We start from the raw sequence: 22574 nt of genomic DNA, 5'->3' as shown, positions 1-22574 counted from the left end.
CAGAAATGATGGTGTTTATTCTGTTGAAGCCAAGACTTGCCAAGTCATGTTTACCCGTTGATGATGAATGAGAAAATCATCAGAATCATTTTAAAATCAAGAGCTGACATTCAGTTTAGTGATTTGAAACTTGTGGCTACAGCGGAATCACATGCCACCATGTATTCAAAAGACACTTCTAACTTGTAACATACATACATACAGAATACATATACATTCGGTTTGCAGTTTGCTATTCAAATCCACCACATGTACAAGATCCACATAAGCATGTAACACTTTAACATTCAGAGCTCTAACACACTTTGACTGAGACAGACAGTTTTGATTAGTTTGAACTGTAAATTCAACATTTTGCATCCAGTGTTAATGGACGACTTCCACAAAGGGCTACATGTGCCACTCCAGTGTGATCCATTATGGGAAAAAAAGAGTTTAGAATACGTTTCTTGTGTTTGATGTTTTAGTCGTACTAATGTTTCTTTGAGGTAGAAATAATCTTAATTCATTGAGTTAAACTTGAGTGTGAGCCAAAGTGCCACAGTTTTCCTTGCAGTACCTAAAACTACTAGTGCTGCTACTTTGCATTAAAAAGTACAATAGGCAAACTAACCTGGAAAATCATTAATCCTGTTTACACGTGCCATTAGTATCCATCTTGAAAAAAACAGTTTACCTTGTATGACTCTGAAGGCACCTAATAAATGGCACATTAACACACAACTGATTTTAGCCTAGCCAGATTTGAACTGACTAGGTTATAATCAGAGCTAGCTAGTTATTTAACTAACCTAAACAGCTACCAATGTTGCTACTTGGCATTAGAAGATCAGTCAGGCAAACTAGATAATGCTGAATATCTGCATCTGTCATTAGGCCAACTTGTATCAAGATAGCATCTGGTGCAGATATAGACATGATTTATAAGAAATTCCCTTAAATTGGCTTCTCATTCTATTTTTCATCTCATATCTGCAGTAAATTAAATCTCAAGCTTGACTGCCAACCATGTGTATACTCCACACTGTAGTTATACTAGTATATTGATATTACAACGGATTTCAACCTAGGTTAAAATCAGAGCTAGCTGTTAGCTTTGTTGGAAACCTAAAGCACTACTTTTACTGCTACTTGCCATCAAATGGTCAGAAATGCTCCTGATTAATAACTCTTTTATCTCCCAAAACGTCAGCTGGCATCAGTTAATTAACCCTCCACTTTACTTTCTGTTCAGATTTTTATCTCATATTTGCATCCACTCAGATGACATTTTGTATCCTTCATACTAAAAGTAGCATTTTAGTGCTGCTCTAAACAGGAGCAGACTGTTTAATTATGTAGTTTGATGCATTTGGGGTGTAATATATTTTAAACCACCACATTGGAGATGGTTTGAGGACCTGTATCACCTGATCATCTTTTACACATGAATCGCATCTGTAATCATAACTAAATTTAGAATGTAATCTATCACGATCAGGTGATATTCTGAGATGCATGGTTCTAAAACATGTGGTTCACTGGTTCTGTGCAGTGTGTTTTAACACAAGCAGACTATTTCTACCTCAGCGAGAAAGTTTGTAGAACTAAAACTCAGTCTGCTGCAAGATGAGTGATGCAGTGTCAATGAGGAAGTCAGCCATCTGGTGTAATAACCTGCATATGCACTGAGCTCATGCTGCTTATACGAATGTCATCTGTGAGGGAGTTCCTTATATGACTGTGGGTACAATAATGTCGCAATAATGTATGGAAGCAACACTGAAATACTCACAAATGAGGTAAAGAACATCCCCAGTGCTTTAATACTATGTTCACTAATGAATGTGTACAATCTGGTTTCTCTTATAATACTCAAGCATCATGAAAATGGAAAAGAAGCTGAGGAAACATGAAAGATCGCTAATGAGCTCCCTGGTTGCCACAAAAGCCAAATATGGCTGCTTCATGTGAATCATCAGTTTGACCAGTCGTTGCTTGGATGGAGCTGAAAGTTGTATAATAGAGTTTTGCCCAGTACTGTTACACACATTCTGGGAACTGTTGCTAACAGTTTACAAAATGCCTGCAAACTTAATTATTGTAAACACGACCCAGGGCTGTAAAAGACACAGCAGAGAACTATGGAAACCCGATGGCACAGTGCCAAAGCCAACAGGTGATTAGAAATCAGCCACCAGCGGAAACTGTATATGAGAAGCGAGGTCACACTGTAAACACAGACCTGCAGCACAGTCGTTCTGTTCCAGCTTTGGTGTATATCAGTTACCTTGCTAATTAATAGCACAGTTGGTGTTTACTATTCTGTAAGCAGGGGAGGATGATTTTCATCTGAGGAAGAACGGCAGTTTGTGTTTGCTTTTGTATCACATTTTTCACTGTGCAGAAATGATAAACAGGCTCAAAGTTGGTCACGATCCTGGTAATGCCTCTCTCTGTCCTTCAAACTGGTTTTATACCAGTGTGGCAGATGCAATAAGCAGTCTCAATGGTTATAGTACAGTACCAGTAATATGCAGTAATCATAAAATGCACAAAAATCATGCAGTAGTATGCAGGCTAAAGCTGTTCTGTGACATACCGTGGCATTGCTGCAAGCCTTTAAACATGAATTCCATACATGTAAGCAGTGACTGCTTATTGTCACGATGAGGGACCAGGTGATGTTCCTGTTGTTGCTTTGGAAATCCTAGTGTGCATTTTTTCTTACTTCAATACCCATCTATCAGTCTGTAAACACAGTTAAGCGTCTTAAAGTTACTCCATCGTATGAGTCCTCACTTTGTCTGTGATCCGTGACGTAGTCGAGTTGAACTGTTCCTCATTTTAACCTCACTGAGTGGAAACATAAGAGGAAGCAACTTTCTGCACTGGAGAAATCCTTCTATCTAAATGCTCCCTGTAATCGTAATGTGTGCATCTAATCCCCTGGAGGCCGTCCTGCCTGCTGCTCACACACACTCATGACAGGCAATCAAACACAGTCACACACAGCAGAGGGGGATGCAGAGTTTTCTTGCCACAGTCCTTCTCCCATTCACTGAGTACACAGTCTCCAGTTCTCCAGGTAGAGGCAGAGCAGAAGGAGGCTTACTGCTCCACCTGAAGGCTATCAGTCTTGCTGCCGGGTGCTTTGAAGCTGCTCACCTCTTCAAATACCAACTCTGTAACATACATGTGAAAGATTTAAGGGAAAAGAAGCCAAGTTAGGGGTTGAGACAGTTAATTTAAACAGTGAAATTGCAAAAGCACTAGCTTGACATTTCATTGTCAAAACACAAGGTAATTAAATGTGAAAACCAAGATATTTCTGGTGCAAGCTTTATTCAGTGCTTTTAGAATTGTGCCTGTTCAGCTAGGTTTAATAGGTCTATCAAAGAAACTCTACATTAAGATGCAAACGATGCAAAATATCCACCATGACTCACATCATCTCTGGGGCATTTTACAAACCATAAAACTCCCAGCTGAACTGAAATGTAATCATATTTATGATGTTATAAATGGCATCTTTGAATATGTCAAAACTCATATTACTTTGGTGCTACAGTCAGCATTCCTACAACACCCAAGCGGGCTTAAACTCATCATTGTATAATCCCCAATGTGAAAAGCTCTGCAGCTTAAAGTTCACTTTGGATCTTTGGGGTCAATTTATGCAACGTCCTTTGCAAATCCAAAACTATTCCACCAAAGCTGTTTGTAAAAGGAAGTGAGAGCATTAATTTGAAAGGAACTGAGAAGTAGACATTTTAAAATGTCATGGATATGCACCATTCAGGCCATGTTTTTAATTTTGTCCTAAATAGAGGACTATGTTGGAAACTATCCAATGTAGAGCTTTACCTTTCCATTCTTCTAGAGTTCGATCCTTGCTCTCCAGTGTTTGATCATAAGGCGGGGCCTCTGGCTCATCATCTGGATCGTGGTACTGTGAGAAGTAGGGGTGTGACAGAGCCTCGCTGGCCGAGATCCTCCCATCACAGTCCAGAACCAGCATACGTTTCAATAGATCAACAGCTAACAGAGAGACAGACACAGGCAGACTGGTGAAAGACTGCTGGGATCTGGTTAGAAACCAGTTTAAACCCAAAGTACTGACCCTGCATAACTGAATTTCAAATTCTACAATATGGAGAGAGCAACTTGAGCTCTAACAGCCTCAGTAATAAGCCTTGCAATTGAATTTAAGGGTTTGATAATCCAATCTGCGGAGCAGCACCCACCTAGTGGATTTGCTCCTCTAAAGATCTTTTCCAGGTCCTGCTGGGGCATGAAGGGCAGTGACTGGATGTACTTCTGCGCCTGCAAATAGAGACCAGCCTTCAACTTTTCAACTTTCAACAGCATGTGACAATGTGGATCATTTTGTGTCAAACAGTCAGTGATCAATCACCCCAACACTCCCACATATTGACTATTCAGTCAACAGCAATGTCAGTGGAACTACTAATAAATTAGAACAGGTGGCTTTCATCAGTGGAGGTGTAATGCTGTCTTTTTCACATACTGTTCCCAATCATCCATCTATTCATTCCTCCCTCCCTTACATGTTCAGAGCAGATCTTCTTTAACAACTCAGGTGTCGGAGTTCCAACCACTTCCATGATTCTTTTCAGCTGGTCAATATCTAAGAGAGGGAGGGGTCAAGGGCCATTGAGATTTGTGAAAAGACATCAATCTGCAGGATTAGTCTCATCATATTATTTTGTCACATAGAGAATCAACTAAAACAGAAACTCTACTTGCTGAAAGCACAGAAAGTCAACTGGTTTTCACTAGACAGCACAAATACCACCACACATAAAGGTCAGTAAATCAAATTCGTTTTAGCTCTGCTCTTAGACACCGAATACAACAACCTAGATAATTCAGCCTTTTGTGATTGCTCCTATTCATTCTTCAGTCCTTTCTGTTGATGCACCTCCCATTCAGAAAGGCCTGGGATTGTAATGCAAATCCACAAGAAGTCTGCATCCATAGAGCACTTTAAAGAGGTAATGGAAGGTTAATGTCAAGAGGGGGAAAAGCTGCAAATTGCGGTGGACTCATGCCATGCTGATAAAGGATACAGTCAGTGCCAGGAAAAAGGACTTTTCCCTTCAGTAGCTCTCCCATAATGCATCCCACTGACCAAATATCAACTGAAAGAGAAACATCAGGGGTTTAATCATTCAGCTAACAATTAATGAGTTTGTCTATGGAGAAAAAAGATCTTTTAAAAAAGCTTGAAAATGTCTTTAGTTTGATCGCATCTTACCATTCTGATTGTAGTGCATCCAGTTCAGCATGATCTCCGGTGCTCGATACCAGCGAGTCGCCACATACCCTGTCATCTCATCATCAGTCTGTCTGGCCAATCCAAAGTCAAGAATCTGTAGAGCAGGTACAGTTTTTGTAAGAGATGGGTTTCATACTGTGGGTTGGAATGAAGGATTTGCAGGTTTACACTAAAGGTCACTTTACCCTCAGTTCACAGTCCTCATTTACTGCCACATTACTTGGCTTGAGGTCCTGGAGAAGATAGTAAAGCAGACAAATGAGGAGAGAAGCATGATTAGAATAAAGATGAATCTGCAGAGAGAGGGATGGATATGAATACAAAACTGCATAAACTACTCAGCCTCTGTTTGTTATCCATTTTAGCTATTTTCACTGCATTTATACAGAGCATACTCATAGAAAGTAAAATAGTGAAAGAGTATTTCACTCCGTCTAGACATCACATATATTTAACGAAGAGTCAGAACAAGTTGATGATGCTGTCAGATAGATGATTTTTCTGACCTTAAAGCTACTTCAGAGGAAATACAATCTCTCAGACTTGATGGTCAAAATGACAAGGCGAGCAAAGAGAGGGCACTCACTCTGTGGATCAATCCTGCTGAATGGATGTACTGTTCGACAGGCAGAGGGGTGGGGCAGTAGGATTCGGGGAGGCAAGAGGAGAGAGAGGACATAAAGGGAGATGGGGGTCAACAGTGCAGTTCACCATATTAGCCCCTGCCTGAGGGAAGGCTGCTTTTGTCTGTCCCATGGTAACTGGGAAGGCCGAACAGCCGGCCAACTCTGCTAGATTCAGTGTTAGCAGGCCAACACTAGACACAATACTAACTTAAATAATTTTTTGAAAAAATACAATTTCATTTTTCAAATTCATACATTAAATCAGCTGTAAGACCTGAACATTACATGTTGCGATTGAATCTGCATGAAAGCTAGCTAGCAAGCAGATAAGTCTACAAGTTTAGTTAAAAGTAATGAATAAATAATTCAAATAGTTGGGTAACTGTAATGAATAACTGAAACAATTTGCTAAGAGTAATGGATAACTGGTTGAATTACATACCTAACAGTTGCTAATAAAATAGATGAAATCGTTAGCTAAAATTATTGGATAAATATTGAGATAGCTGGCTAAAAGAAAACAGATAAACTGTTAAAGTAGTTAAAGTAATTAAACTGTTCAAATAGTTAGCTAAACGTAATTGATAAATGCTTGAATTAGAAAGCTAAAAAGTAATGGACAACTGGTGTCCATGTCAAATATCCTTCACTTCAAGTTAGTAGAACTAACGCTGATAGTTAAATTGTGTGAAACAAATATTGTAACATGATAATCAATATATAATCAGTTTAAAATTCATGTGAGAACGCTGTGGGGAAACATCAAACAAAAAAGCTTGGAAACTGTGAAGCTTTACAGGGAACCACTGGTACACTATTTGCATACTAACATATACTGTATACCAGGTTGCATTTAGTATGGGATACAGCAGATGTGTCATAATAGAGTTAATTACCTTGAGGCCACGGAGGAGCTGGTAAATTAAGAACTGCACATGCTCGTCTGACAACCTCTGAAATTTAACGATGTTATTGAGGTCTGCACCCATCAGGTTAGTCACCAGGTAGCTGGAAAAGGGGAGAGCGTGTGTATGAGTAAATGTGGGGGTTGGGGGAACTTCAGCTAGAGGAGAACATGGTGATGCTGCCATGGCAACTGACATCTCTACATGCCTATGATCCCCAGGGTCGCCTCCACCACCATCACCATGCCTTTTGATTACAGAATCATTGCATTGTTTGTGAAAAGTGGACAGCTGTATAGCTTGTTTTAAACATCAAATGATTAAAAAACTTACAGTTCATTGAAGTCTTCTAATGTTGCAGCAGGTGTGAAGACGTCCAGAAGCCCTATTACCTGCAGAAACAGAGACAGAGACAAGCAGAGCAGATCAATAACAGAGCGGAAACATGCAGAGAGCTGCGTCTGTCTGTCTCAGTGTATTTTTATAGGGAGCACTAACATTCTCGTGTTTCATGTGCTTGAGAAGCCTGAGTTCCCGGTATGAGCGGCGGCTGTGGATCAGAGACTGAAAAGGCCTGGACAGTTTCTTCACTGCAACCTTCTGTCTTAAGACCACATCATACGCCGAACTGAGGAGAGAACACGGAGAGAAATGAATATTATAAACTTGTCTGACATCAGCATATGTGAATTGTTGTTTACTGTATCTAGTGACATTACTAAGTTGACATAACTTCCAAAGGTGAGTATATATAGTGTATACATAGCATTTAGTGGCATCTAGCAGTATAGCGGTATAGATTCCAGCCAAATGAATCCCTCTCCCCTTACTGCTTCGCTTCCAAGCATATAGGAGAACCTCTGGTGGTCTTAAGGTAACATCAAAATGCTAAAGGCCCTCTTTAGAGCCAGCATTTGGTTTGTCCATTCTGGGGTACTTCAGAAACATGGCAGCACAACATGGTGGGCTCCAGGAGGAGGACCTGCTCCCCATGTAGATAGGAAGGGCTAAATCTAAGCTAACGAAAACATAATGATTCTTAGTTTCAGTAGTTTCAGGTGACACTAATGAAAACATTATTTATCACATACATTCTGAATATTTTATTCTATTTCTGCCAGTTTAGCTCACTAAATTTAGTTTGTTTAGTCCACAAAAATCGACACATGAAAAAGACTACCTTTTACTGGCAGGATGATAGCCTAGCCGGATAAAATGACTATAAGTTTAGTGGGCTATAAGTTTAGTATAAGCTAAGTCCAGCACAACACTGCCATGTTTTGGATTTGTACAGAGCAAATATGTTACATGTTAATAAGTGAACTTTGGAGGTGGACAGAGCTAGGCTAGCTGCCCCCTCCCCCCTTCCAGTCTTTATGCTAAGCTAAACTATCAATCTTCTCATCTAACTCTCAGCAAGAAACTGAATAAGCATATCTTCCAAAATGTCAGCCTGTTCCTTCAAACTTAATATGAGCTGAGAGTATGTCTACAGATTTGTGACAAATATTTGGGAGTGGAAAGAGAGACAGACAGACAAAGAAAGAAAACTGCAGAGTGAGGGAGAGGGAGAAAGTGAAAGAGGATGTGGTGGAACAAGAGAAGAGAGGATGTTAGATATTGTAAAAGTGTGGCAGTTCATTTCATCTGCCTCTTTTGAAATGTAAATGTCATTCCACATATCGTTGCTGCTGATGATGCCGCTACCTTTATGATGCCAAAGTCCTTTCAGGCCTGCCAGTAACATTTGCAGTAATAATAATACAGTCATCAGAGAGCGGAACAGACAAACAGGAAGGAAACATGGGTGAGAATTGAGAAACGAACACTGTAGAAACAGAGCAAGAAGCAAGAAGTGAAACGCTGACTAGAAAAAGTGGACATTTAAAGTAGAGTAAGAGTGAACAGTGAAGATTTATACTGTGTATTTATTATGTGACATATACAGTTAGTTAATCTGAGTGATTTCTGATCACTTTAAGGGAAAGTCCCCTCTTGCTTACACTTGAAGTTCTTATGAATATGTGCTGTTCATTTCAGGAATTTCTCAGCAATGAGGTATACCTTTGGTTAAACCACAACCTGCCTCATAATCTCTCACAAAGATTTGTTATTTCCTACATTTCACATTGTCTAACAGCTTTTTGCAGCAAAATCTGCAAGTTAAAAAAAAACGCAATTCACATGTGCTTACTCAAAACCAAACCTTTTATTTCATTCTACTGGGGGTGTGATAACTGACTCTTCAGCAGTGAATTTCTCATTGAATGAATTTTCACTCTTTTTATTATGAGTGCTATATAGCCCTATAACGAAGCCATCAAGCCCCTGGCTACATAAAAAATGAGGCAGAGATGGCAAAGTGGGCCAAATGATGCATGTCTCCTGTTTCTTTTTTTTTTTCTTCCACAGAATGAAACTCACTGTAAATATCACTGTATCATTTCATGGTGACCTGTAATGCTTACATGCTTGAGTAAATTACACTGTTGCGTGCTTGAGTGCATTCACATGGCTCTCTCTCTTTTGAAATCACCCGCTGCCAGTCCGGATGTCCCCGCCTGGCTTCAGCTAGGACAGCAGCCAGTCTCCTCAGTCTCTGACATCAACCAGGCCTCACACATACCTTCCTCCCTGCCATTTTCCATACATGGGTCTGACTGCAACACTCTCAGCACACACACACAGTCGAGCTAAGGCATTGATTTCTCTCGTCTTCTCTCAGTATTTTTTTTTATATTCCCAGTCTTAATGCACCTCCGGTTTCAAGCAAGGCAGATGGGGAGAGATAACTAATACCTAATGTGAGATGATTCAAGTACACAGTTTATCCACCAAGGAAAAGTGTTTTTATGTACATTTTCTGTCAGTTAATGCTGATGTAATTTCTAATATATTTCAAATGCAGAGAGGGTAGCGACTTTCCTAATTACAGAGCGATTCAAATTATTATGCTACATCCAGCTGCCCATTAGCCCATTAGCCCGTTAGCCCAGGTCCATATTGATCTTAACTATTAGCAAGAAAGCCAATAATAAGCATATTTCACAAAATTTGCTTATCTTGCCTGTCTAATGCTCCAAACCCCAGTTTACTATCATATAAGACACCCCCCCAACCCCAAAAAAGCACCAAATCATCATAATCTAGAAGCTGTACCCAATACTCTTTTGCTTGTGTTGGACTGTTTTTTAAGCACGAAATTCCGTCCAACAGTAATATTATATCCCATATGCATCTGTGTCTGTCAAAGCGCACTGCTGTCAAATGGTCAGCCATCTATCCAATCACGATCAGCAACAAATCAGAACCCCAATCTCGTTTTGTGCTCAGTTAATCAAAATTTCCAATCGACAATCTGACAAGCAGCGGCGGTGGCATAACAAGTTTGACAGGAGAAAATGAAGCAGTCATGTTTTATTCATATTTAACCAAATGACAGGCTTCATGCCAAATTTCTGGATTACTGAACAGATGTTACACACGCAGACATGAGATGAAAGCAGCCTTGATCAGCCTGCTGCATATTCTTTGTTGATGTTCAGTCTCGGCCAGTCCAAAGTTGGCCCATTTTTGTCTCAAAGAACAGAAGCAAAAAAGAGAATATTCAATGGGATTAGAGCTTCGTGGTAGGAAACTGAGAAGACAATGACTCTGGATTAGGCCAGGGACCTGACAGTATTCAGTCTGCCAAACTTTTGTCTCATGACTTATCAAAATTCAAGAGGCAAGGCATGTTAAATTATTAAATGAACTCTGTATTTATGATGCTTGCATCCTCTTGTGTCTATGCTTTGCAGCTCTAAAGGCTTTCCATAGTCATTCCTTAATAACTAATATACTCCCTTACACCTACTGTACTATTTTCTGTTTGAACTTCATTTCTATGTCTTTAGGTTCCCATTTTCCCACCGGTGATTTGGGTCTAAGTTCTTCAGCTCTGGTTTTAATGGATTATATGAGCTTGTCGGATCCTTGACCTCAGGCTTGCAGTCTCAAGAGGGTTTGCCGAGAGAACAAACAGAAAAATGATGAGAACTGTTTTACCGTGCATCTCAAGAGGTAGAATGTGAAACTAACCCCCCATCACGAAAACACACATACAGATGTCGCACTCTAAATCCCCATCCCCCAGCCATTTCTAACCAAGTCTTGTCATGAGAAAGTCAGTGACAATGGCTTGAGATCAACATTTAACAATGCAGGGCAGTGCTGGGTAGTGTGTTGAGGAATGTCTTTTGTGTGTGTGTATAATTTAAGAATAAGTTTTGGGTATTTCACCAGTGCCAGCATTCACCCTTATGTAATGTTCATAGATATGATGTGTTTTTGAAAAATATATCCATACATTGAGTGTTGCAATTGACAGTGCATGAGAACTAGTTAGTAAGCAAGCACAGATGTTGTTGATAGCTTAAAGTTATGAATAAACACTTGAAATAGTTAGCTAGTAATAGTTAGCCCTAATATTGATTGAAATCATTAGCTTAAAGTTATAAATAAATGGTCAAATGGATATGAATGCAACTGTGATAGCTATTAACTTAAGATGGCTAAAACTGATGAATTAATGGTTGAAATGGACAAATTACTGAAACAAGTGATGGTAATTTCATATAATTAACAGTGATAAAAACATGTCCATTTAAAAATCAATTCAAACACATTTAGAACATGAAGGGTGGACTTGAGGAAGAGGTAATGGGGCACAAAAGGAAAGCTCTAATACTGGTAACTGCTTAGTTGTAAAACACATGCAACACAAATTTGTCAACAAGCAGCAATAAAGAGACTCCAATCACATATGACTTCATGCTCAGCATAGTTCTGTTAATAATCCTATTATGAAACCAGAGATATTCCAGAAAGTGCTATTCAGAGCAATAGATGGACATGAGAATTTCTCTCTCACTTTGGCATTGAGCTTTCCATTACACAAATTAACTGAACCTTTAGGGATCATGAGAAATCACTGTCAATGCCACATTGCTTGGGGCAAAATTGTTTCTCTTGACAAAGACAAGCTTTTTGTAACACAGGATACTATACATGCATTTGTAGCATGGGTGTCCAAAATGGGAATCAAACTTTAAACTTGGCGATATTGTGCTCTAAAAATCCCTGTGTACATATAATCCTGAATCGGATGAAGCAAAGTCATGATCCAGCTCTCTACAATTTTGCGCTTGTGCTATTCTGAGCAGAACATTAAAACTGCAATATAGGCTAGATGCAAAAAATACTCATGTGAATCATCAAGTGGAACGCCAACAGAGAAACACGTCCCATCTCCTACTAATTCAGACAGTGTGTTACTTAACATCTGACTTGACAGGAAGTCATATAAAACCTCCTTTCTAATGATGCAGGGAATGGCAGCGAGTGGTGTGGATAAACAGGCCAACACATGAGCTCCATATCATTTTCTTATTAGAATGTCAGTGCGTGACAAAATCTGTGATGATATCCTAATGGTAAGAGTGTGATCCTATGCCACCACAAAAAACGCTCTCCCTCACTTGGTGTAACAAAAAAGGCTGGATAAAGTGAGAATAAGATGCCAGTAAATTTAGTCTAGTAGCTCAAATGAAAAGTGTCAGTTATGGACACTTCTTCTCCCTACACCAGAGGAAAGCCCAAACCAGAAAAATGATGAATCAAAACTTAGTTTCTGTTCATAGTGCAGTGCTTGGCCCAGCTAACCAGCATCAATCAATTCTCTGTGAATGATTTTCTGGCTACTTCTGGCTTAACACTTACTTCTCACTGCCATTATGCAAGGTTGCATAAAATAGCTTTAACATCTTAGTCATGTCTTGAAAATGCAGTTACTCCTCTGGGATCGGCAACATGAAAACATAAACCATTCTATCTGCATTTCCTCAAGGTAACCACCAGCCTGCTTTTAACAACTTAATTAATATTGACTCTTGGAGGTGGTTATCACCGAAGAACATCGCCATGGCAACGGGATCCCACCAGCTGATACAGACTGGTCCAAAATTAAAGCAACTGGATGTTGCAAAGGTTATGTCTGCATCCATACAGAGAGCCACACAGAGAGGAGGTTGGGTGTGCAGGTATATTCTTTGAATACGCTTTATGATGGTGCATCCACCTACTGCAGACTTCAAGGTGTCAGACTTGCATTATGACATCTACCAGGAGCTGCTGTGCCGGGTTTTCCCTGTCCAGATGTGGCATGCATCTTTAGGATCCCCCCCCCCCAACCCAGCCTCTGCAGAGTTGCTAGTGATATTTAAAGGAGTAGACTGTACACTGTGTGCAGGGGCTGTTTGGGTGGGGGTAGGGGGTATTTGGGAAATTCCTGTACTGAGGCTGTCTCATTCTTTAATTCCCTGCCACCCATGTAGGAGCAGCAGACAGTGAGGGGTGGGTTAAAAACAAGTCCTACAGACCTGCTCTGTCTTTCTGTATGTCTGACAACAGCACGAAATCATATTCATCTGCATATTAACGTAAATATAATACTATTGTTTTCTGTTTCCCCTATACTGACCCAGTGGCTGCAGAGGCAGTGGGGTAACAATAATAATACGCCGCTGATAACAACAATGACAACAATAAAACCTTAACGGGTCTCTACATGCAGTTTCACGCTGACACATCCGACATGTACGTGTCGCTATGCTGATGCATCATCACCAGTATTCGGTAAATGTTGTGGCTGTGCAGCCTCGCCCCTCCACCCGTCCTGCACGCACACAAACAAACGAACACACGAAGACACACACACACACACACACACACACACACACTCACCACACCGATCCATAAGCTCCTGAGCCCACCGGCGTCAGGTTCTGGTATCGTTCCGGAACCTCCCACACAGTTTTGTTCAGCTCCTGCCGATAAAATCCTGGTCTGGCGGACATCTCTCCGAGCCGTCTACAGGGGAGAGAGGAGTGAGCAAAAAAGGGGAAGAGACGGAGAATGGAAATGAAGGGAGGACGACGATAGATGGGACCGGAGGCGCGGGCCGCCGTCTGCTTAGGCAAGCTGCTGCTGCTGCTGCACACACCGCACCGACCAGTGACAGCCTGGCTCTCTCTCTCTCTCTCTCTCTCTCTCTCTCTCTCTCCCTCCCCTCCCTCTCTCCCCCTCTCTCTGTGTTTCTCTCATCCCCGTGGCTACATTGTCAAAAAGTTGATGCAAATAGACTATCATTAATAATAGCAATACCACAAATATTATATTATATTATATTATATTATATTATATTATATTATATTATATTATATGCACGAGTGAGCTAAACACACATAGATTATTTTCTATCTGCTTCAGGAAGGTATATGGAGGTTGTTGATTAAAGTTGTATTAATAGATTTCTGGCCACTAGGGGGCGGACGAACTCCAAAACAAACACCCCATTTGCACCTGGTATTAAAATGCTACATAGAGATACATTATCCAGATAATATCTGATCCGGTCTTACCTTTGCGTTTACACCACCTTTAATCTTTTAATGCACTTTCGTTATCCTCGTTGAAAGTGGATCGAAGCAAAACCTGTGCTTGAGTAATTTGAAGAGGTGGCAAATCAGCTGTAGGTATTCCCACTTCTGACAGCCTGTGTTTTTCACTGGAATAAATGCCTGTGATAGGATAGAGGAAATATCGACAGGTACTTAGCTGACTAACTAAAATGTTTATGTTCAGTTTAAACCACACGTAACAATGTGCTAGTTTTCACTATCTCTGCTCTCAATGAACTGTTTGCATGAATTAAATTCTTAACTAGTAACTTGAATCTGTCAACATCCCATCCCATTGTCTGTGAATGCAGCATTAGTTAGCCATGTCCAGTTTGCATGTGCTCATGTTTTTACTCAGTCACAATGTTGTCCAATTAATCTGGGTAAAAACATTGATATTCAAGTGACAAACAAGTGCTAACTAAAGTTAGCTAACCTATGTTTGCTATATTAATTAGCTACAGGATTTTTTTTTTCACATTATCTCCTCTACTTAACATTGAGTAATATTGTTATTGTGTAGTGAGGTGCCAATGGTTAGCACTCAGACCCTGTTTGTACAATTAGTGTGTAACATTATAAACTTGTTGGAGATGTAAATAACTGAATCCTTTGAGTTTCCTGTTTTACTGTAGAAATGATGTTCTTCTACACAGTCAGGCAGCAGACAGCATGTGATGTGAAGTGGTTCCATGGTGTAATGGTTAGCACTCTGGACTTTGAATCCAGTGATCCGAGTTCAAATCTCGGTGGAACCTGATTTTAAGTGGTAGTACAGTTACAAGACTATAACCTGCCCAGATTGAGAAATCACTCACCTTTCATCAGCACCTGGAAATTAACTCGTCATACTAATTGCTAACTTACATTGAATCCACTGCTTTTATTTCACACTAGAGAGAGACGGCCCAGTGCACTGTTACTGATGCAGAGCATTGGCATCTACCAGAGGTGATGTCTTCACTTACTTTGACTTACACGTCATCAGCTGCTTTCGTTGTGCAGTCAGGATGGCCGAGCGGTCTAAGGCGCTGCGTTCAGGTCGCAGTCTCCCCTGGAGGCGTGGGTTCGAATCCCACTTCTGACAACCTGTGTTTTTCATTGGGACAGGTACTTATAATGTAATATTGTGAGAGAACAATGACAAAGTTTATGTTTAGTTTCAACGACACTTGTGTCAGATATTTTACATCATCTCCAAATGTGTGTGATTTTACCAAATCAGACAGGTTTGAGAGGTTGCAAAAGGTTCAAAATCAGGTTCCACCGAGATTTGAACTCGGATCGCTGGATTCCAGAGTGCTAACCATTACACCATAGAACCACGCCACAGTTTGAGATGTCTTCTGCCAGACTGTGCTCAGGTGTTCACAGAACATGGGTGATTTTTTTGGGGGGGAAACTACAATGTTTATGTTCAGTTTCAACTACACGTAGCAATGTGGTAGTTACCACTATCTCTGCCCTCAATTAACTATTTGTAGGACCCCAATTCTTGACCACCCGAAGTATCCTACATCCTATATCCTATATCCTGCATCCTACATCCCCTCATGTCTCTGAATGCAGCAATAGCTAGCTGTGCCTGGTTTGTTTGTGCTCACCTTGCTGCTCTGTCACAGTGTTGTCCAATCTACCTGAAAGGCCTGCCAGGCTACACTTAAGAAAAACTTGCATTTATAGTATATTGAACTACATATATTTTAATTATCAAGTACCATTAGTCCTGATAACCTGATGAGAGGTTAACACATTGATGTTCAAGTAACAGGCAGGTGATAGCTAAAGTTAGCTAACCTGAGTTTGCTACATTAACCAGCTACAGGTTCATTTTTTTCTACAACATTATCCTCATTATCACTATGCTGCTCTATCACTCTCGTCTCATATTTAATGTAACTTGAAAGACCTGCCAGGCCATGGTGTGCTAATTGTTATATCTCTCTGACACAAAATGTGTGTAGTGGTTCCATGGTGTAATGGTTAGCACTTAGACTCTGTTTGTACACTCAGTATGCAACTTTATATAATTTACATGAGTTGTAAATTACTGAATCATTTGTACTTCCTGCTTTACTGTAGGCTTTGATTGATATTATTCTACGCAGCTGAGCAGCAAAAAACACAAAATGTGCAGTGGTTCTATGGTGGAATGCTTAGCACTCTGAATAGGACTCTGAATCCAGCAATTTGTAAAGCGTCCAGTTTGAGAAAATCAGCACCTGGAAATTTCCCATTAGTACTCACTTGCTCTACATAAAATACATGATAATGTAAGAGAGAGACATTTTGGCCCAATGCATTGCAATTGATGCAGTTTATTACAGGAAGTGAAGTCTTTGCTTGCTTTCACCGTTGTGAAAAACCAGCTTGCTCTGTCTTTCAGAATGGTCACCATCAGGCAATCATAGTGCCATAAATTCTTAGCTATTTTTCAGTTATGGCCCGTTTGTTATTCCCAATGTTCATATTTGGGCCTAAGAATGGAACTTTGTTGGCCACAACAACACACAACAACAACTCAATCAGGCTGTATTTGTGTGGTCTGATCCCCTGGAAGCGTGGGCTTAAATCCCACTTCTGACATAAAACCTTTTCATGTAAACAGCAGCTGAACTGGGTGTGTTGTTACTTGGACCAGTTGGTAAAGTACAAAGAATTGTATACTCATTTTCATGTGAAATTGACAACATGATTAGTGAACAGTACTCTGTGTGGGTTTTATAAAGCAATGGTTGCTTTTTTTGTCCTCAGATAAACTTGAATCACACTAATATGCTAGACTACATGTCCTAGATGATCTTTCATTATCTCATTTGTACTCTTAACACCCTTAACACCCTTACTTTAGTCTTAATGCCTGCTAAGTCTTTTATCTGTAAGTCGAATATAAGCTAGGTTCCACCGAGATTTGAACTCGGATCACTGGATTCAAAGTCCAGAGTGCTAACCATTACACCATGGAACCACAGCAACAAAAAGAAGTACTCTATTTGTTGAGCAGATGTGTATTATACAGAGCCTATGAGACACAACCTGTGACACACTGGTTGAAAAAGCAATGTTTACTGGCTGTAAATGAACCTCACTGGTTTATCTTTTGCTACATGGTCAGTTCCCTCTCTCACTTCAGATCAGTGAGAGAGGGAAGATTAAGCCCAGGTTAACCTAGTTATCAGGACCAAAGGTATTTGAAGCGATAAAGAAAAGTGTAGTACAAAAATGACTTTGCATTTCTTTCTTTTACATGTTAATATTTCTCATTAATAAGTGTCATGAAATAACTGATAACTATCTAATAAAACCATTTAGCAATTATTAATGTATCCTTTGGATGTCTAGATCTGTGTTAGACCTGCCTTTGTTTATAATTAATGAGGAAGTCATTTTTCATCCAAGTTGTTGGGACTGTTTGGTAAATTTATCAGACTATGACAGTAAACTGACTTTTGGTTGTTCACAGGTCTTTGTTGCCCTCTAGTGGATTTTGTTTGTTAGAGATTGTGGAAACAGGTTAACCAAGCCAGAAAGATCACTTTCTACGAGCTGTGTCCTTGTATAATAAGCTAAAGCTGCCTTTGCAACATGGATATATGGATGAATGGACCACTACCAAGACAGGATATAGATAATTCAATTTCAATGCCAAAAATGACCATAAGCTGCTTTGATGATTATGAGCAAGTGAATCCTTATAGCTTATCACTGTGTCTGTGATTTGTGTGTCTGTGACAAATTCCTAATATCTAGTAACCAACAAGTTCAAACGTAAGTAATTTCCAGCCACAGTATACCTGTATATCCTCTCAGCTTCAAGTGCCACTGAGATTCAAACTCAGATTGCTGGATTCAGATAGCGTGAACTAGCACATTGCCGTGTAGTAGTTACTCTTTCAAGTACTCATACATATTTTCTTTGCCAATATCATGACACTGGCATCTATTGCAGTGAAAAAAGGCTGTCAGAAGTGGGATTCAAACCCATGCCTCCATGGGAGCCTACGACCTTAATGAAGCGTGAAATTGATCACTATCTTTGTACTTTACCAGGTGGTTCATGTAACAACACAGCAGGCACCATGGGAAAAGATGCATGTCAAACAGATGCCCACACACCTTATCACTGCAGTGTCACATTACTGCTCAGAAGAAAACTATTAATGGCTCCCTGTTGTTTCTATGTTATATAACCTATATTGATAATAAAATACATATTGTATGTCATTGGTTCTACACAGTCAGATGGCAGCAGATGACACAAAATGTGCAGTGGCTTCATGGTGTAATGGTTATTACTCTGGACTCTGAATCCAGTGATCAGCAATAATGGGCTTATTCCTGTTTTGTGGCTTCAAGATTTGAACCCGGATTCAGAGTCCAGAGCGCTGACCATTACAACAGGAAACAAGAGGACAGTTCATTTTGTCTGCTGCACGACTGTGCTCAGAAGGTATATATATATATAGTTATATAGCTAATTCGTTCGAGCACATTTTCTCGACAGACTGCAGATTTCCATAGATCACAGTCATTCTCAGTGAGCCCTCCGCTCAGCCAATCAGAGGAGGGGGACCACACAGTGCAATTTGCATGAAGCCTGTATAAGACGAACTCCTCTATAGGTTGAAAGCTCATCCGCTTCGTGCTAGTATTGGAAAGGTACAATGCCTGAACCCGCAAAGTCAGCGCCCAAGAAGGGCTCCAAGAAAGCCGTGACTAAGACCGCCGGTAAGGGCGGTAAGAAGAAGCGAAAGACCAGGAGGGAGAGCTACGCCATCTACGTGTACAAGGTCCTGAAACAGGTCCACCCCGACACCGGTATCTCCTCCAAGGCCATGAGCATCATGAACTCGTTCGTCAACGACATCTTTGAGCGCATCGCTGCCGAGGCGTCTCGTCTGGCTCACTACAACAAGCGCTCCACCATCACCTCCAGGGAGATTCAGACCGCCGTGCGTCTCCTGCTGCCCGGTGAGCTGGCCAAGCACGCCGTGTCCGAGGGCACCAAGGCTGTGACCAAGTACACCAGCTCCAAGTAAACAGCTGTGCTGCTTCACTACAACGAACCAACGGCTCTTTTAAGAGCCACACACTCTGACTGTAAAGACAAACTTCCTTAGTTCTTGTACTGTAGCTTATGTATAACTGCAAAAAATGAAGATGTCTAATAATCACATTGTCTGCTATAAATTGATCCTCTGGGACATCCTGATGATGGACCAAAAGTTATTGCAGTCCAGACTAAACTATGCTCTTCCATGAGACTCATGATTAAATATTATTAAATGTTGCTGTAAATGACTTGTTCTTCATCTGCAGTTACAAAGTCATCATAAAGACAAAATATTAGACAAGCATTTGGATCATTCTGAAACATGCTGAGTTATAGGGAGAGAAAGGAATATCATGTAACATCCTGTTACATCTATTCCTTTAGTTGTGGATATTACAGGTGTTGGATTACAGTGAACTTCAATCTAATGTTAATAGACTAGTTAAATGAATTGATACACAAAGTCCATGTTGGTGCCCAGGTAAATAAGTAGAATGGCCAGGTCATTGTTTTAATTGATCTTACTTATTTTGAATATGAACTTCACATCCAGAAGAATAAATAAACCAGCTCAAAACCATGCAATAAATATAACTCCAAACAGTATGACATCATACTAAAATAAAAACAACATGAATTTGGTTTAGTAGGCTTCAACTGAGGGAAATGAGTAACAGCTGTATTGTTGATATTTTATAAGCAGACAATTAGAGCTAATGTTGGTGCCCAAATAAATATTTGAGGTCAGTAGAATTGCCAGGCTCGGTGTTTTGCTTTTATTTTGACGGATTTAGACGGAAACGCAGCCGCTGACAGGCTCCCTATCCTGAAAGATTAAAGTGGCGGGCTGAGGTTGCGCTGTCTGTTTTCAAACACGTCCGCAGGCAGGGTTTATATGTAGCCACTCTTAGTTCAACCACTATTAGATTGTTAAAGCAACTTTTAAGCTATAATGAGCGGACGTGGAAAAGGGAGGGAAAGGTCTCGGTAAAGGAGGCGCTAAGCGTCACCGTAAAGTTCTCCGTGATAACATCCAGGGAATCACCAAACCCGCTATCCGCCGTCTGGCTCGTCGTGGCGGAGTGAAGCGTATCTCCGGTCTGATCTACGAGGAGACTCGCGGTGTGTTGAAGGTGTTCCTGGAGAACGTGATCCGTGATGCCGTCACCTACACCGAGCACGCCAAGAGGAAGACGGTGACCGCCATGGACGTAGTGTACGCTCTGAAGAGACAGGGCCGCACTCTCTACGGCTTCGGAGGTTAAATCTTTCTCCTCATCTCATGACAACACAACGGCTCTTTTAAGAGCCACACACCCCCTCACTAAGAGCTTATTTCCTCATGTTCGAGAACAAACCAGCTGCACACTGCTTCAGTATCAACCGTTAATATGTATTTTCTCCCTAGTAAATTATTGGACAACGTGTCACTGACAGACTACGGCGTTTGCTTGCAAATTTAACAAACTTTATGATTATGGAAAAATGTGTAAGAGTTACGAGTGCAACGGACAAAATCTGATTAAGAAAACTGAGAGATCCAGGTCCTCCATCTTTGGGGATCATTATTTTCAAAAACTAAAGCTGATACGCTGTGGTGTGGAAAAAACCTAGTTGCTGGAAGTTAAGCAGGGAATTCCTGAAGTTTAAAGTTAACTTAGTTATAAAGGGACAATTAATGAATTTACAGCCAATGCTAATTTCCATATTCAGTCAAGCCATCCACATAACACAACGACTAGCATGACAACACGCATGCTAGTCGTTGCAAACATAGTTTAGGCAAGCGGTGTGTGTGTGTGTGTGTGTGTGTGTGTGTGTGTGTGTGTGTGTGTGTGTGTGTGTGTGTGTTGCTCATTGTTGTGACGTTATGCTCATCATTTTGTCAGAAGATTGACAATTGAAAAAAACAAAACAAAACAAACAAAAAAAACTACCCACTGGAGCTCAAATGTGGGAAATCAGTAATACTTATTATGTGCAAAGTCCACAATGACATTTTGAGAACATCATAAATGTTACAGAAGAATTATGTTTTCAAAAGAAGGGATGAAGGTAAGAACTACATTAAACATTAACATCAAACTTAATGATGAATTTTGGAGACTGTTAACTTTTGATTCATTTCACATCTCTTTAAAAGTGATTGCTATGTAGATCTGTTGTTATTTTGACAATGTAATACTTTTAAAAAAATATTATTATTATTATTATTATATATATTATTTACTGTTATTAGTTGCTTACACTACTTAAACTAACTGTATTCAAATAATCCCCATATTTACATATTTATATATTGTGGACTTCAGTACCTGTTTTCAGACAAGGTTTCACTGAGCTCAGATTGTGTCAGTCAACAGTATGAGTGCGCTTTATATTTGATATGCCTGGTGTTGAGTGACATGTGCGGAGGTGTATTGTATTTGTTCTTTCATTATGTTATTGCTCTTGCTCTAGTGTCTTGTAAGTCCATGAGGGCTGGCACCTGTCGTCGTGTGACACTTGGGAATAAAGCTACATAATCTCTGCATATTTGAAGATATTGTGTAATAAAATCTCCATAGCGTCTAGCAGCATAACTAGAGCATGCCAAGGCCTGAGAAAGCCCTAACTACAGCCTTTTTCAAAAAAAACATGGAGCGGGAGCCTGCCTCCTGGAAGATGATTTAACATCACTTCTAAAAGGTCTGAGGTCGCTCATATTATTTAGTGCAGAAGCTTTTAATTCTCTTATGGTAAAATAATGCATTCACAGGGTGAAGTAATTTACAGTTCATCAGTGATATATTGATTAATAATGTATCGATCAGTGTAACAGTTTCGTGTGTTACACTGAAGATATGAACCGGCCCTGACAGAAAGTCTGACTGACCTTCGCCATAAGCCTCGGTCATCACCAGTGTGTTTGCTGCGACCAGATCAGCTTCGGTTTATTACAAACAGCTGATCGACAGATGGTTGTTTTTACTCTGAGTCCCTCAACAAACATGTGAGGCAGCGGGGAAACTGGTTTTGATGGAGTTGTTGTGCATTTTAAACCATTTTAGGAGAGAAGTGAGTGGGAAAAGCCGCGGAGCAGCGCTGGTCACCGCGGTGAACAGCTGAGGTTTGGAGGCTCCCCAAAGAAAATACAGAGATCATCAGAGCTGTGACCGGCTTCAATATGAAGAGACACGCGGCCGCTGTCGACTCCCTTCGCTGCGACCT

The 22574-nt window shown here is 40.4% G+C and overlaps 3 protein-coding genes and 3 non-coding genes across 6 annotated transcripts; 4 read left to right on the top strand and 2 right to left on the bottom strand.

Moving 5' to 3' along the window:
- Window positions 1-13889, bottom strand: mapk11 (mitogen-activated protein kinase 11). The gene is made up of 12 exons (XM_018702872.2): window positions 13596-13889; window positions 7311-7440; window positions 7146-7204; window positions 6804-6915; window positions 5868-5897; window positions 5467-5514; window positions 5261-5375; window positions 5073-5144; window positions 4551-4630; window positions 4227-4305; window positions 3847-4020; window positions 1-3164 (listed from the first exon to the last, which is right to left on the bottom strand). The coding sequence occupies exons 1-12, from the start codon at window positions 13706-13708 to the stop codon at window positions 3091-3093; spliced, it is 1086 nt and encodes a 361-aa protein (XP_018558388.1). The 5' UTR covers window positions 13709-13889; the 3' UTR covers window positions 1-3090.
- Window positions 13890-14997: 1108 nt separating this feature from the next.
- trnaq-uug (transfer RNA glutamine (anticodon UUG)) lies at window positions 14998-15069 on the top strand. Its single transcript has one exon. It is a non-coding gene; the product is annotated as a tRNA-Gln (tRNA).
- A 246-nt stretch (window positions 15070-15315) lies between these two features.
- Window positions 15316-15398, top strand: trnal-cag (transfer RNA leucine (anticodon CAG)). The gene has a single exon. It is a non-coding gene; the product is annotated as a tRNA-Leu (tRNA).
- A 1809-nt stretch (window positions 15399-17207) lies between these two features.
- Window positions 17208-17279, bottom strand: trnaq-uug (transfer RNA glutamine (anticodon UUG)). Its single transcript has one exon. It is a non-coding gene; the product is annotated as a tRNA-Gln (tRNA).
- A 1656-nt stretch (window positions 17280-18935) lies between these two features.
- Window positions 18936-19399, top strand: LOC108901366 (histone H2B 1/2). The gene has a single exon (XM_018702839.2). The coding sequence runs from the start codon at window positions 18976-18978 to the stop codon at window positions 19348-19350; it is 375 nt and encodes a 124-aa protein (XP_018558355.1). The 5' UTR covers window positions 18936-18975; the 3' UTR covers window positions 19351-19399.
- A 902-nt stretch (window positions 19400-20301) lies between these two features.
- On the top strand, window positions 20302-20680 carry LOC108901370 (histone H4-like). The gene is given in 2 exon segments (XM_018702843.2): window positions 20302-20331; window positions 20333-20680. Coding segments are annotated over 2 exon segments (312 nt in total). The 5' UTR covers window positions 20302-20316; the 3' UTR covers window positions 20630-20680.
- Window positions 20681-22574: the final 1894 nt, after the last annotated feature.

This window comes from Lates calcarifer, linkage group LG18 (assembly GCF_001640805.2).
Source record: "Lates calcarifer isolate ASB-BC8 linkage group LG18, TLL_Latcal_v3, whole genome shotgun sequence".
Classification (NCBI taxonomy): domain Eukaryota; kingdom Metazoa; phylum Chordata; class Actinopteri; family Centropomidae; genus Lates; species Lates calcarifer.
Note: the sequence above shows the minus strand (reverse complement) of the source record. Positions and strands in the feature narration are given on the sequence as shown.

Excerpts from the sequence above, each read along its gene's own strand:
- LOC108901366 (XM_018702839.2), top strand. The coding sequence starts at position 18,976 with ATGCCTGAACCCGCAAAGTCAGCGCCCAAGAAGGGCTCCAAGAAAGCC.
- mapk11 (XM_018702872.2), bottom strand. The coding sequence starts at position 13,708 with ATGTCCGCCAGACCAGGATTTTATCGGCAGGAGCTGAACAAAACTGTG. Across the intron at positions 7,441-13,595 it reads GGAGCTTATGGATCGGTGTG|TTCGGCGTATGATGTGGTCT; the intron begins GTGAGTGTGTGT and ends TTCTCTCCTCAG. Across the intron at positions 4,306-4,550 it reads AGAAGATCTGCTCTGAACAT|GCGCAGAAGTACATCCAGTC; the intron begins GTAAGGGAGGGA and ends CTCTATTTGCAG.